Source organism: Carassius gibelio, chromosome B3 (assembly GCF_023724105.1).
Source record: "Carassius gibelio isolate Cgi1373 ecotype wild population from Czech Republic chromosome B3, carGib1.2-hapl.c, whole genome shotgun sequence".
Lineage (NCBI taxonomy): Eukaryota > Metazoa > Chordata > Actinopteri > Cypriniformes > Cyprinidae > Carassius > Carassius gibelio.
The window spans coordinates 29,965,319-29,980,380 of record NC_068398.1 but is presented as its reverse complement, the minus strand read 5'-3'; the positions used below and the strand labels follow the sequence as shown (position 1 = coordinate 29,980,380).

The window sequence follows — 15,062 nt, the reverse complement described above, 5'->3', positions numbered from 1 at the left end:
ATATTTACATTTTTCAAAGAAAACCTGCTGCCACGAAAATGCTAATGTGGTTTATGCTATTGCTAATGTGTGAGTGGTGTCCAGGCTGGTGCTATGTGATTTCCAAGGAGTGTTAATTAGGATGTCATTAAGGTGGTCTGAGTGGTTTTAAGTAGCCTACTATAAAATGTTGCTTTTATGCGTTTGAGTGCTTTTAAGTTACTTTGTGGTTTGTAGGGTAATGCCAAGTGGTTGTTAATAAAAGTGGTTGTTGTTATGTTGAACTGGGTTGGACCCCCTTTGCCTTCAGAACTGCCTTAATTCTTTGTGAATTCAAGGTGTTGGTAACGTTGCTCAGAGATTTTGGTCCATATTGACATGATAGCATCACGCAGTTGCTGAAGATTTGTCGGCTGCACATCCATGATGCGAAGCTCCCGTTCCATCACATCCCAAAGATGCTCTATTGGGTTGAGATCTGGTGACTGCGGAGAACATTTGAGTACAGTGAACTCATTGTCATGTTCAAGAAACCAGTCTGAGATGATTTGATTTTTGTGACATTGGTGCATTATCCTGCTGGAAGTAGCCATCAGAGGATGGTAACACTGTAGTCATAAAGGGATGGACAACAATACTCAGGTAGGCTGTGGAGTTTAAACAATGCTCAACTGGTACTAAGGGACCCAAAGTGTGCCGAGAAAATATCCCACTATTACACCACCAACAGTAGCCTAAACCATTGAGACAAGGCTGGATGGATCCATGCTTTCATGTGCTTTACGCCAAATTCTGACTCTACCATCTGAATGTCTCATCAGAAATTGAGACTCATCAGACCAGGCAATGTTTTTCCAATCTTCTATTGTCCAATTTTGGTGAGCCTGGGCTAATTGTAGCCTCTGTTTCCAGTTCTTAGCTGACAGGAACAGCTCATGGTGTGGTCTTCTACTGCTATAGCCCATCCACTTCAGGGTTCGGCGTGTTGTGTGTTCAGAGACGGTTTTCTGCATGCTTTGGTTGTAACGAGTGGTTATTTGAGTTATGGGGCGGTCACACTGCACTTTTCTCTCCATTGACTTCCATTCATACGCATGCGAATGCGTCAGACCGGAAACGCAAGCTCATGCGAAAAATTTAGCATGTCGCTCATAAACAGTAAAAGAAATTGACACAGCGACCCCATTGGAACTCAACTGAGACAATTGAAGCCCATTTTTAGCATTTTAGCACTTCCGTTTCTGACGCGCAGACTCAAACGAAGCTTGACAACGTCAGCAACCTGTCTGACAGATGTACATCTTCTAGTAGCTGTGCAAGCAAACTGCCATCGTTAATCTTGCAGAGACGGCGAGCTTGAGCGGGGAGTTCTTTGTCGTGAGTGATCAGGAGTAAGTATTCTGATTAATTATTTTGTATAGTATTTTAAAATGTAACGCCAGTACGCCATATTAAGTTAATTGCCTGCGAGCTTCTCCTCCTGTCTGTACGGTAATGCGACAGAGAGTCGAGTAGTCATGACGCAATCATTATCCTGTTTTTTCCAAAAACTGTTTCTACGGGGCAATAATGTAACATAGTAGGTAATGGAGCCCTTTATACATTGTCGTGTTTCATTAGAAATAAATAATGGACAAACGAAGTCTTTCAACGCCTCAGATGTAAAGTTATTCGCTGTCAAAGTGACGCCAAATTGAATGGGAGTCAATGGGAATGCTAACCCAATTGAAGTTCTGCTACAATATGGCAGCACGCAGCCGTCTTCAACTTCCGGTCGAGTTCCTTGCCGCCTGATTTCGCTGCATTCCAAAGTTCAAGTTTGGTGAACTCTGACCTGCGAATTCGCATCACGTGAAGATGTGGGACCAGTAGAAGATCGATACGTCACTGCGTTACCTCTCTATACAGAAATTCAAAAATGAAGGAAGCAATATATAACTTTAGCTGTAGCCGGCGTCCTATTTTATATAATACATATTTAAAAGATTATAAAAACTGCATAGTTCGTAGTGTCAGTGGAAACAGGAACAGATGGTACGTTTGAATGAGGACGTTTTATATTTTTAATTGCTTAGGGTGTATTTATTTATTATAGAGAGAGATAAAGAGAGTGCAATATAATAAGACGCTTTCGACGCTGTCGCAAAAGACACAGTACAAGCACATATTAATCCATGTTGTGATAACTATGGAGAGACCGTTTTATCTGGCTCCCGCCCATTCGCATCGGCGTCCGAAATAATTTCGCACGTTCGAAGGCTAGTGTGACAGCCCCTTTACTGTTGTCTTTCTATCATCTCTAACCAGTCTGCCCATTCTCCTCTGACCTCTGACATCAACAAGGCATTTTTGTCCACACAACCGCTGCTCTCTGGATATTTTCTCTTTCTCTGACCATTTTCTGTAAACCCTAGAGATGGTTTCATGTGAAAATCCCAACAGATCAGCAGTTTTTGAAATTCTCAGGACAGCCCCTCTGGCACCAACAACCATTCCACGTTCAAAGTCACTTAAATCCTCGTTCTTCCCCATTCTGATGATCGGTTTGAACTTCAGCAAGTCGTTCTCACCACATCTAGATGCCTAAATGCATAGAGTTGCAATTGCAATTAGCTGAATTTTAGAGTGGTTTAGTGAACAGGATGTAAGTCAATCTTTGTATGTAATTTTATACTTATTTCTATTGTCTTAAAAAAACGGACTGCTTACTGTACTAACAATCATTTATGGTAAACTAAAACATGCTAGAATGCAATTTATATTGAAACTCACTGGTTATGATGAAGCTGCAATTTTGTGCATTTGAAATATCTTAACTTTTAAATGAAATTTCAAAAAACAGTTAAAATTATAATCAAGTGCTTTACATATCCTTGACATTATTACAAAGAGCACAAGTGTATAATGAAACTTAATCATGAAAGTGTCTGTCTTTAAGGTCACTTAAGTGGCCTTTTATTTAATGAATATTATATTCAAGTACAGTTTTAGACTTTCAAACCTGAACTAGTACAATACATTACAATTCGTTTGGCAAAAACAAAAACAAAAAAACATTAGCAATAATAAACTTCAACATGCTGACTGTGCAGATAAAAACGCTCAATTTCCCATGTTCCCCTTCTGTTCAAGGGGAAACACTGGAGCATCTCAAACAGCACCATCTCACTGTCAGCTGAAAATAAGGCGGACGGAGCGAGAGAGGAAAGACGTTTAATTAAAATGCACAATTGTGCTTGGTGTCCCGACAGCTTGTTATGCTTTAATTATTCACTGTTCGCTGAGGCCCTGGAGACGTGACGGCTATGTTGTGTAGAAGATCTGGTGGCTCTAGAGCCGAAATCGAACCCAACAGTGACTCCTGCAATCATGCGGAGATGAGAAACGGAGCTCGGCGAGGTTCTGGGACCGGTTTGTGTCAGGAGCATCTCTGATAAACACAATCACTCCTAGAGCGGCGACTGATCACATGTATCGAGTTCATGCAAAGTCTAGCCATTTAAGAGTGCGCCATTTAATATTGACCAGAACTGAAGGGACGATTTAGTCACAGTCTCCTGGCCTACATTAAATCTTCATGGCACATGCAATCTGTGTTGTGTGCATTCGGATGACTATAATGCCAACACAAGGTTTTTTATTATCAAATGAAGTATCCCTCAACATTTGAATGGTATTTCATTGTCAAATGAAGCATTCATTAACATTTGAATGCCTAAAGAACATGAATGGATGACCTGGGACTGCCACAACCAACAGGCCAAGCAAGAGGCAGTTCAGGTGGTAAAAAAAAAGAAAGAAAGACATATTTAGTTGTTTGTACAAGTGCAAACGAAAAATGAGCCCATCTTTAGTCAGCAGTGAACGTGCTGACACATTGACTACAAATAACAGATATGATTTCCTCACTTGCAAGATGTCATGGAGGACAGTCAAAAAAATCTGAAAAACAAATCAATTCCACGTGAAATATGAATAAAATTAAGAATGTAAATGAACCAATCAAACCCTTGGAGAAAAATCCCCATGCTTACGAATTCTGTAGCACACTTTAAATTCTTGATTATGAGTTACATATAAAGATGTAGGCTACTCAAGTCTACTTAAGTGGGTCGGACACTCTAAAGTACAGCTAATTGCTTTCTTTATACATTTAAACTATTTTAATTCAATGCTAAATAGCTAGTGTTCAAAAGCATTATCTTCAGTTCACACTTAAGTGCATTATTTTTAAGAATATTATTTCCTGTACGTTTTTAAAAGTAAGCTTCTTTTCCACAAAGAAAACCCTAAACACGAGACTGACAAAACCTCATGGCTCAGATGCTTGACGTGTTTTTGAAAAGCCTTACGGCTCCAAAAAATAGGTCACTTTGCATGTATTTGCTTTTGCAAAGGCGGGTAAATCCAAACCAAAGTATTGCACTGGTGATCTGCAGTTGATCTGGACGTATAATATAGGGACGTCAAGTTGAAGTAATTGGATATCTGCATTTCTCTGACGCAAAGATCAACGTGTGAAGCCAAAACCTTTGAGCTGTATGCATTCCCGTTACACACACTCACAAAAATAAAGGTTCCTTATGGGCATTGATGGCTTCATCAAGAATCTTTAACATCCATGAAACTTTTACATTCTTCAGTGGATGATTGTTCTTAGTCAGTGTAAGGTTCTTTGGGAAACCTTCAAAAATCTTCTTTTGGGACCTTTATTTTTGAAAGTGTAGTAACTTTTAAGTTTATACTGCACTTTTGTTGTATTTCAAGTAAGTATTTTTGGTTACTCAGTAATTATACATTTAATTACTGAGTAATATTAATTTACCTACCTACTATATGGTTAGGTTTAGGATTAGGGTTTGGTTTAGGGTTACTTGCGTTATTGTTATTATAATAGTAAGTACATATGTAACAAGTAAAATCTTAAAATAAAGTGTTAATACATTTATATATTCTAGTATTTCTATAAAAGCACAGGAACCAACACTCTTTATATAGATAATGGCAAGAAAATTAGCTTTGTAGGATTTTTATTTTTTTTATTTTTTGGCCCACTTAAGTAGGACTTAAGTATTGTTATATTTACTATTGTCATAATGTTATATTTACTTCTGTTGTCTTTGAAATATGGCTAAAGTGTACTGCTAGATGTATATTAGTAGTAACTAAAATATACTTTTATGTAATTTCTAGTATGTCATATATTTATAAGTAGTTTGTAATTACAGCAAAAGTTGCAATCAGGACATATATTTTAGTTCAAATAATTAAATGTAATAAGAAAACTTTTAATTTGACATTTTTAAAACTTAAGACTTTTAAAACTGTACTTAAGTGTGTTTAGAAAACAGTCATGAAAGTGTCTCTCTTTGCTAATATTATTTTAACTGCAAGGTAAGATTGTAAAAATACTTTTCAGATCTACAAGAGCACATTTAACACAATTAAGCACACTTAGCTTATAGCTTATATGAGTAAGTTTCAGTTAAGATCTTTTAAGTTACTATACCGATTTCTGTAGTGTTTTAAACTTGACTTAATTTTTTTATGGTGACACAAACCAACTCTTACCACAAAACATCGCAGAATTCATCAAAACCAGTACTTACTGATGACCGTGCCAAAATGAGGTCACTTCCTGGAGAATGATGTCATAAGGAACTGTCTTTTGGTCCTCGAAGGGATTTTACAAAAGAAAATGATCAAAATTTATTAAAACAATTCATGTTTTGTTTGAAACATTTAAAGAAAGGAAAATAATAAACTGTTAAATTGGCAGTTTTTCATGTTCATGTTTCATGTTGGCAACATCAGCTCAAGCCCAAGTGGTAAAATTATTTGTGTTTACTTAAATCACGAGTCTTCTGATTTCCATATTTTGAATGAAGACACACGAAATGTCCTGCATCACAGGACTGACACGTATCAGAGCTGATGTCATTCTCAACCCTGTCTGAGATTTCTCATAATGCATAAGTGTCAGCATGTAACCCTACGCAGACATTAAACAATAGCAGCTGACTCGCTGGCCAGAAACCCGTGCTGCATAATGCATGATCCGCCGGCATGCAGAATCCACCTAACCTTTATCTTCCACAACACTTCAAACTTTCATGACGCTCATGCTTTTTCAGGCCTCGGGCGAGCCTAAATCGAATCAGATCTGAATAATAACACGGCCTGCAGCAGGTTATCCCCTTTATTCGAATCTGTAATTATTGTTTTTCATCCTTCATACACCATCTATCTGAAACAAACACCCTGGAGCTGTGAAATCGCCGCTAACGGTGTGTTATCACGGAGGATGAGGTGCCCATTAAAGATTCAGAGACCTTTAATAAGTAAGACGACCCTGACACTCCTTCCTTGCTATGAGTTTTTGGTGACAATGAGGCGAGGTGCATCAATTATTGACCAGCCGAGAAACAGCAGGCACAAGACGCAGGAACCAGCGCATCTATCTAAGGCCCTCACACCACCAGACCAGTTCATTGTCACGTCAGGACAAAAGAAATTTGGCCAGCATTACTTATTTACATCATTCTTTAACTGCTACGATTAGACATGCTCATCAAATCTTTCTAGGGAGCCCTGCTCGAGTTGCACCCATGGTACACCCCCAATTCAAATCCAGAGCATCCGATCTCTCCTCTTTCTTGAGGTTTCTTCATGGCCCCATGCATGAGATGTCAAGTGCTCAGGCCGCATCTATTGATAAAATGCACTTGATACTGTTGATACCGTAGTTAATTACATGCGATTATCATTAAATGTGCATTATAGTCACATTGAACTGCGGTGACAATGGTGCAGTGGTTAATTATGCATTAGACTGAGCAAGAATGGAGCTGAAAAGCTGCATGACTGTTTAAAGTGTGAACTTGACATTTATTTATACTGTAGACCTTAATAACGGTAGCCGGCATATTTAATTTACAGTGAAAATGAGATAATAAGTTACACATTTATAGTACAGTATATCACGAGAAAAGCCAAAACTGTAGTGTTTTGTATTAAATAGTGTTTAATATTGATGATATTTGAATAAATGTGCTAGTGGTGCCAAAATGATATTGGAAGACAAATCTCAACAGCTATCTGTGAAGATTTCTCTCATGATTCTTTTTAAGCCTTTTATTATATTGCGGGTCAAATTTGACCCGAAGCGTTTTTTGAGATGTTGGAAAATGCTGGTTAAATATGATTTTCTTCTAATTTTGTGACTTTTTTTATCATGATTATGACGTGCGCGGGTCAATTTGAGCATCGGGTCGAGCCCTACCGACCGGGCGCCAACAACCACATAGTTCACTAGCTACAGCCGGTAGGGCCTACTCTCCAAACGGCCAAGTCGCTCCCTCCGGAGTACGTAGGCCCTTCCAGCCTGCCAACGAGACGACTTCTCAGAAACCAAATCAGCCCCCGCCAGTACTCTATGCTGTTTGGGGGGGGGGGGGGGGGCATTCTTTAAACTGGCGGCTGTCCTCTTGTACATTTGCCTTTTTGGGGGGTACTCTAGGTTTGGGCCATTCCCGAGCTCAAAGCCCTTCCCCGGACAGCACGCCAAATACGCATACCATACCTCCGCGTGAACTACCATATGTAAGCGTGAACTAGTGAAACATTTTAGGATGACTGAAGTGTCCGTAAATGGTACTGATTGAGTACTTTAATAATACGGAATATTACATTTTAGGTTTCATGGAAGTGTCCGTAAATGGTAAAGAAAAAGTCTGGTAAATCTGCGGAAATATCTATAACAGGGTTTACGGAATTGTCCGTGCAATAACGCAAAAATTTACGGAAAATACGGAAATACCCGTTTTAAGGTTTACGGAAGTGCCCGTACAATAACGGAAAAAGTACTGGTAATTAATTACCAGCACTTTTTCTGTTTTTTAACAGAACTTTTTTTAACAGTGTATTTCATATTTAGAGGCAGGTGCACAGAAAAAATAAAAAATAATAATAATAATAATGATTGTGGTATGACATTTTCTCACCTAGCCTCTAAGGGTACGTTCACATGACAATCATGACCTCAAAATGGAAATGTTTATCCTCTGTGTTTTTGAAAAGTCATCTGCAGTTCTGCGAAAGGGACTAAAACACTCTATTATACATGTGAGGCAAGTAGATGGCGATGTCACTTTATAAAAAAACACTACATACATTTGCACATACCTATAGACTGAACACGTAATATGTACGCACACGACGTCATTTTTAAAAGTTCATGCATGTGAAAGGAACGGTATGTTTAATCTATTTTCGCTACTTTGAAGCCCCAAAAGGCAGGGTAGGTGATTGGTTCAAAAAAATTATTTGTTATGCTATTGAAAGTGTTTTCACATTCCGATGGCAGTCATCTAAGTGGTTCAAATGTATTTATATTTTATTTATATACTGTGTCACCATAACATTTTCGTCCAATCATATTTCTCGGTCCCATAGTCCCCACTAAAATAGGCCGTCTGACCTTCCTGTAAGCATAGCACCACGCAAACTGTTCTCACAGACATGATACGTCATCAGACCATTCATTATACTACTGACGACCGAGTGAGAATGAAAGGCTTTATAATTGTAATATTATGCACTTTTCACTGTAATGTTTTCTCAGTGGTGAGTGAGAGATGAGGTAATCTGGAAGCGCTCTGTTCAATGCTACACCAACACCGTCGCTGGTTAGCCTCTGGTAAACTCGCGTTCATGAGATTTGCAGGTCGCGTGGCTTTGGAGATTGGGTTTGCAGGGAGGGTGGGATCTTATGCTTTCAAAGATAGCTTGCTATTTGGTAGCCTTTCTGAAATCGCCAGGGTACGTTTAAATGAGTGGAATTCTTATCCAGTCGTAAATATATCACTGTCGCAGTTACAGTGGATAGCTATACCAAGATTAGCAAAAAATATATATATAATGCTCCAGTATGCAAGAAGGAGACCAGAGGCTGTTTTTTTTTTTTTTAAAGGATGTCAAGGGAAGAGAGGCTACATTACACTGAACAAACTGCTTTTTGAGGGAAAACAGCTCATCATTTAATGAATCAATGAAATATGAGCTATGGCAAGGCTGTAATGTGATTGGTTACCAATTTGCCATTTGTTGCTGGCAAAAAGCAATATGCCCTGTTCATGGATTTTCATGTTGTAATGCTAAGTTTATAATGTTAATATAATGTTATAATACTGTTAATTTTAAGTTTTGAATTACAAATGTTCCCTTGTTTAATTTTTTTGTTTTTGTTTAGTTTTCTTGTGATTTTTAGTGAACTACCCTACCCAGAATTTGAAGTTAATATGCACATAAAAAAGTAGACTACCTCTGAATCTGTAGATGCCTCTCATTTTTCATAGTTCTGCACTATTGTATGTCATTTTTTAGTATGTTTAGCATGTGAGGTAATCTCCCTCTAAAAGTAAAACCTAGTAAGACTGTTCATTACGAGTATAACTGTTTAGCGTGCTTGTTAAACATGCTAAAATTAGCAGCAACACGTTCAGTAATTTGTGGAAACCATACACATGGCTTTTTGCCTTGATTGTGCTTTTTCTTCTGTTTCTCCCTCTGCAGCTTGAGACTGTACAGTAGGCCTAATAACAGCTGTCCCGCTCACCCGCCCTTGTCACATGATCCCACTATACTGCCTGAACCTGACGTCTCCGATTTCCTTCCTGTTTACAAGTCATGCTTTCTGACCATTTAGGGGTCATGATCTATTGTGTCCCTGAATAGTGGAATCAATGACTTTCCCAGCCCTGTACTGTATATCCCATGTATTTATCCAAGGTATAAAGTGTATTTCATTTAGAACCTTTACATTATTAATTGTATATACAAAAACATATTTATAATGTTCATATATATATATATATATATATATATATATATATATATATATATATATATATATATAAAATTGCCTTTGGTGATGCTATCATGGAGGAAGATGACAAGAGGGATGTGGAAAGTTACTGAACTGTCTCGATAAACCTCACTGGAACAGCTGATGTAAATTTAAATGAAATCTCCTGAGATATCCCACATTTCAGTGGCATGAGGTGCATGGTATTGAAATTGAGATCCACAATGCAATGTTGTTAATGATGTTGTCTCTCGCCACAATATTTAATATCGTAAATAACTCATAATTGTCCTTAATTAGTTATGTATTCTGAAAAAAAAACCCTGAAAATTACCAGGACTATTTTTCATTGCCTTCAACGCTATAACACAATTCCTTCATATTAACATGGTACATTGGGCTTACAGTAGAAAATATTGACAATGTACCAAATAATTCTTACAGAAAACACTGTCCTCTGGATTTTACTGTGAAATCTCTAGAGTCAATGTAATTTTCTCTCTTTAACACAATTGAGTTGAGTTAAGACAAAAACAACCAAGCGTATAGCAAAACTGAGTATTTAGTGTTACTGTTACTGGTAAAATCCTGGCAGTATTTCACAGTGCATGAGCGTGTAGCTGAACTGCACTCATACACAGGCTGCTAATGTCAGGGTGTGGTGTCTAGTGGTCAACATGCTGCCTCTAATTCTAGGTCCTGTTGTGTAATTCTCAGCTATTAAAGTCTACCGTGAGCTGACTGTTTGCAAAGCATACATTTGTGTGGAAAATGCATCCATCCAGAGATGCTGGATGACGGTAGGCTGAACGTGGTGCGAGAAATCTCCCCCAACGATTGATAGCAACAGGACGGGTGACCGCAACGAACTAAACATGGGTTAGAAGCCAGCAATTGTTAAACGGTTCGTGTAGCAGACACTTAAACTACAAGCAATTAAAGGTCAGTTCCTTGGAAGTTTAACCACTGTGCCCCAAATACTCCATCAGCTTCAAGGTGGGACGGCAGTTCATTTCTTAATATTTTTTCTAGGATGCAGCACAAACAAGTACCAGCTGTATATATTGTTATCTATCATACGTTTGTAAAGGAAGTGTGTAATGTGTGTTAAGTAGACTGGTTAGATCAGGGTTAGGCAAGTTCTGTCCTAGAGAGCCGCAGTCCTGTTCAGCTTCATCCCTAATCAAACACACCTGAACAAGCTCATCAATGTCTATAGGGAGGTGAGGGGTTTTTTAGGGTTGGAGCTGAACTCTCCAGGACCGAACTTGCCTACCCCTGGGTTAGATCAATGGCCAAACTGTGCGTGCTAACTGATGAAAGACAGCGGCCATAGTTCTCCTAATAATATTTGCTCACGCATTGTCCTTGCGCATTATTTGTTCATATTGAATGAGGCACGTTATAAGGTAAACCCGATATTATCAATGTAAAGCTCCAAGCTTTTAGAATTAAGTGAGCATATCATTTTACTACAAAGTTCTTCAGCAGTGATTAATGAATTGTTTTAATTAATTTATTATTCATAAATATAATAAGATAAAATTAAATATATGTATATATATATATATATATATTTGTAATTCTAGTAGCATTATTATTAATGACATGTAAGCTTTATTTGTTGTTGATTAATCATTTATAATTTTATTAACAATTTTATTGTGATCTCACATATTCTATTTACATTTGAATAGTATTGCATAGAATTTTGTGTCACATTTACATTCCATTTCATGTCCTTTTCAGTGTTTTTATATCATTTTAGCATGACACTTTTGTCCAACGTGGCTTTCTCGTGTTTATCTACCCAAGGTTTTCATTCATCAAACCTCTTTGTTTAGTTCAGGCCCCGTGTTCACCTCTTCAATATGTCACGACCGCGATGAGAAAAACACAGACAGCATGTGAAATATTTTGAGCCGTTTATTTATTCACTTCAATCATCATTTTCAGGTAGTTTTATGTTTGGTCAGTGCCCATGCGCGCCCCTCTACATTATTCAAAAATCAAATAAAAACTGCAGTGTGTACAGTATGCGTCTGCCTTGTGTGGACTCTATTGACCAGGGGGTCCCCGGGAGCAAAAACACCTGTGTATCGAGTGACGGGGACTGCTGAATTGAAATGAAATCTGAGTACAAGAGAGGGGAGAGATGTGTACTGATCATTCAGGACAGAACCATCGCCTGGAATTCTGTAAGAGATCAGAGACACAATTAATTCACACGAGCTGCTCACAGAAACGACTTACAATCACATACCCCATGACAATATAATGAGAGCATCTAATTGCATCTAACTTTACATGGATGTGAATCAACAGCTTGCGTTCATATGACTAGAAATCAAATGGAAACAATCACAAAACTGTCTGGACTGACTGTGTGTTAATTATGAATGACGGAAATATTATATTAAACGCCATGATTACCCTCTGCTCCAATCTTGCCATCGCTGTCGTCGTCAGCTGCCGCCAGGAAACCCTTCGTCTCTTTATCGGTCAGCACACGAGCTCCAGGTGAGAACCGCTGCAAGAAAAACCTGGAACCACATCAGAAAGAGAAAAAATAGTTAATATCGGTGCGCTCAAAGCAGGAGGATAAAGTGTCTTTCTTAATTAAAAGGCCGCAGCCGGATGCATAGAAACAGAATTGGTAATCCCTGAATACTTAATAATTCATGTGCTTGGAAAGCCAGCCCGGTAAGATAAAAGTCTTTAAAGGAAATTCATCTGCTCTTTGCATGAAGACTGGTGTGAAAGTTCCTACTTGAGTTCTTCCTCCTCGATGAATCCGCTGGCATCGTTGTCCAAGATCTTAAAGACATTCTTCACGTCCTGAGGGCTCTTCTTTGTCAGACCACACAGCTGGAAGAACTTTTTGGGGTTGAAGGAGTCAGGAGCTGGAAGAAGACCAATAATAAACAGCGTCAGGGACTTTGAAATCTGACACTGAGATTTAAGGAGCAGCTGAAGACAGACGTTCACTAAAACGTAAGAAATAAATGCATTTGCAGCTTCAATGCTGATAAGGCACAAACATGCTGCTGTCTCCTACCCTCTTGATTTAAAACCACTGGATTACATAAAAACAGACGAGACATTTCTGTGTTCTTCCAAACACCGTCTTCAGTCGGTAAAACATACACGTGAGTCACAGGACCTGCGAAACATGTAGGACTCAGTATTCCAGTGTCTCCCTCCTCATCTTGCAGTGAAGCCCCTCGTTCTCTCCATACAGCGCCGTGGCACAGTTTCTAAAACATAGTTTCTAAACATCGGATGGATGATGACATCTTAAACCCCCTCTTGTTTTCAGTGAGGGACGCTCAACCTTCACACAAATCGCCCTCCCTTACACTTCCTTCGAAGCACCTGTCTACTACAGTATGTCCAGGACCCTAACCTCATGATCACGTTATGATCACGCTCATGTCTCCTACCTTGACAGTCCTTGAGCGCACTGTCGATGGCATCGGCGGAAAGGAAAGATGAGAGTGACATGGTCCTGGAGAAGAAAAAGAAGAACAGTTGTAAATAATTCAATGATTTTCACAGGCAGCAGCCATATATATATATAATATAATATAATAGATAGATAGATTAGAATTACAAAATATACTAGAATATACAAAAGATATATATATCCTTATGCATTTTTATCAAATAAAACGTTAATATGCATGCTTTTTCAATGCACTTTTCAGTATAAAAACGTGTATATGCATGTATTTTAATATGCTATTTTATAAAAGGATACATATGCATGCAATTTGAGGATAATTCTCATAAAAGCGAACCTAAAGCAGTACGCAATCTGCTGCTAAACGCAGAGAGAGATCGGCTGATTCGCTGGCAAAGAGCAGCACTTACCTCGGTGAAGTTCTCCCGGCAGGTGAGTCAACAGAAGTAAGGCTGAGCGGTGACTGCGGGTCTGTCCAGGTGCGATTTATATAGATCTGAAGGTAATTCTTGAGTTACCTGTCTGTGGATCAAATTCTAGCTGCCAGGGCCCGGCTCAAATTACTTACCTAACTAATTAACCTGTACTATTTATATCTGTTTGACTTGTGTGTGTGTGTGTGTGTGTGTGTGTGGGCCAGCCCTCAGACATCTGTGACGCCCTTGTAAAAGGCAAATGAAGTAATAATTGCTTTGCTGTCACGTCCCTCCCATCCTATATCACAATACACAAATATCACAAAAGCCCTCACACTCGTTCACCTCTCTCACGTACATCCGATCCTCCTCAGGTTGGTCAGTCCGTCCCTCCCTCTTTTCCTTCTGCTTTACATGAGGTCATTTTAAATTCCTCATTGGAATATTACATCAACACTTTTCTATTGGGAGGTGGGGACACCCGGGGATGCTAGAAAACCACCTTGTGTTTGCTTTAATTCATTGCTTCTTATAAGTCCTATAATATGCACTGGTTTTTAGATGTTTTTTTAATTCTGTCTTGCTCTATATTGTGTTTAACACAGATGGGACCCAGTAATCCATTCGTCATCAGATGCTAAACTAATTCATAGGTATAGCTGAGGACAGTCTGTGTTGTTATAGAGAGCTTATCCTTCTCATTTCACCCTCCATAGGCAGTCAAACAGCGAGCTGTCATTTTTCCTCTGCTGATTCAGGAATACAAGGTCACCTTTTGACTGGTGCCCAATAGCACACTGTAATCAATGTTTAAAATGCACCTGCTATACGCATATATTATGTAAGAGGGTGCAATATATCAGTACTTTATGGTTTCAAGTGCAGGAAAAGAAAAAAACTAAAAAGACACCGCCTAACTTTTTTGTCACCAAATCCCATGTTGCAATTAATTTGAGGTGTTGTTTCCATTGGTGCGATGGAGTTACAGACAGCGCATCCTTCATAGGTATGTAATAGATACAGACCATTTTTCCTAAAGTGTCTAATACGTCGACACAGATATTAATTTGACTTAGTTTGTCTCCTAACCCTAAGGTTGTGGGTTCGAGTCTCGGGCTGGCAATACCACGACTGAGGTGACCTAGAGCAAGGCACTGAACCCCCACCTGCTCCCCGGGCGCTGCAGCATAAAAGGCTGTACACTGCTCCGGCTGTGTGTGTGTGTGTGTGTGTTCACTGCTCTGTGTGTGTGCACTTTGGATGGGTTAAATGCAGAGCACAAATTCTGAGAATGGGTCACCATAATTGGCTCTTTGTCAAATCACTCAATTATCATGTG

At 38.8% G+C, this 15,062-nt stretch overlaps 1 protein-coding gene across 1 annotated transcript; it reads right to left on the bottom strand.

The window, feature by feature from the left end:
• Positions 1-11,757: 11,757 nt before the first annotated feature.
• On the bottom strand, positions 11,758-13,886 carry LOC127951954 (parvalbumin, thymic CPV3-like). Its single transcript, XM_052550119.1, has 5 exons — positions 13,718-13,886; positions 13,288-13,352; positions 12,615-12,747; positions 12,278-12,387; positions 11,758-12,040 (listed from the first exon to the last, which is right to left on the bottom strand). The coding sequence occupies exons 2-5, from the start codon at positions 13,346-13,348 to the stop codon at positions 12,015-12,017; spliced, it is 330 nt and encodes a 109-aa protein (XP_052406079.1). The 5' UTR covers positions 13,349-13,352; positions 13,718-13,886; the 3' UTR covers positions 11,758-12,014.
• Between the last annotated feature and the right edge of the window lie 1,176 nt (positions 13,887-15,062).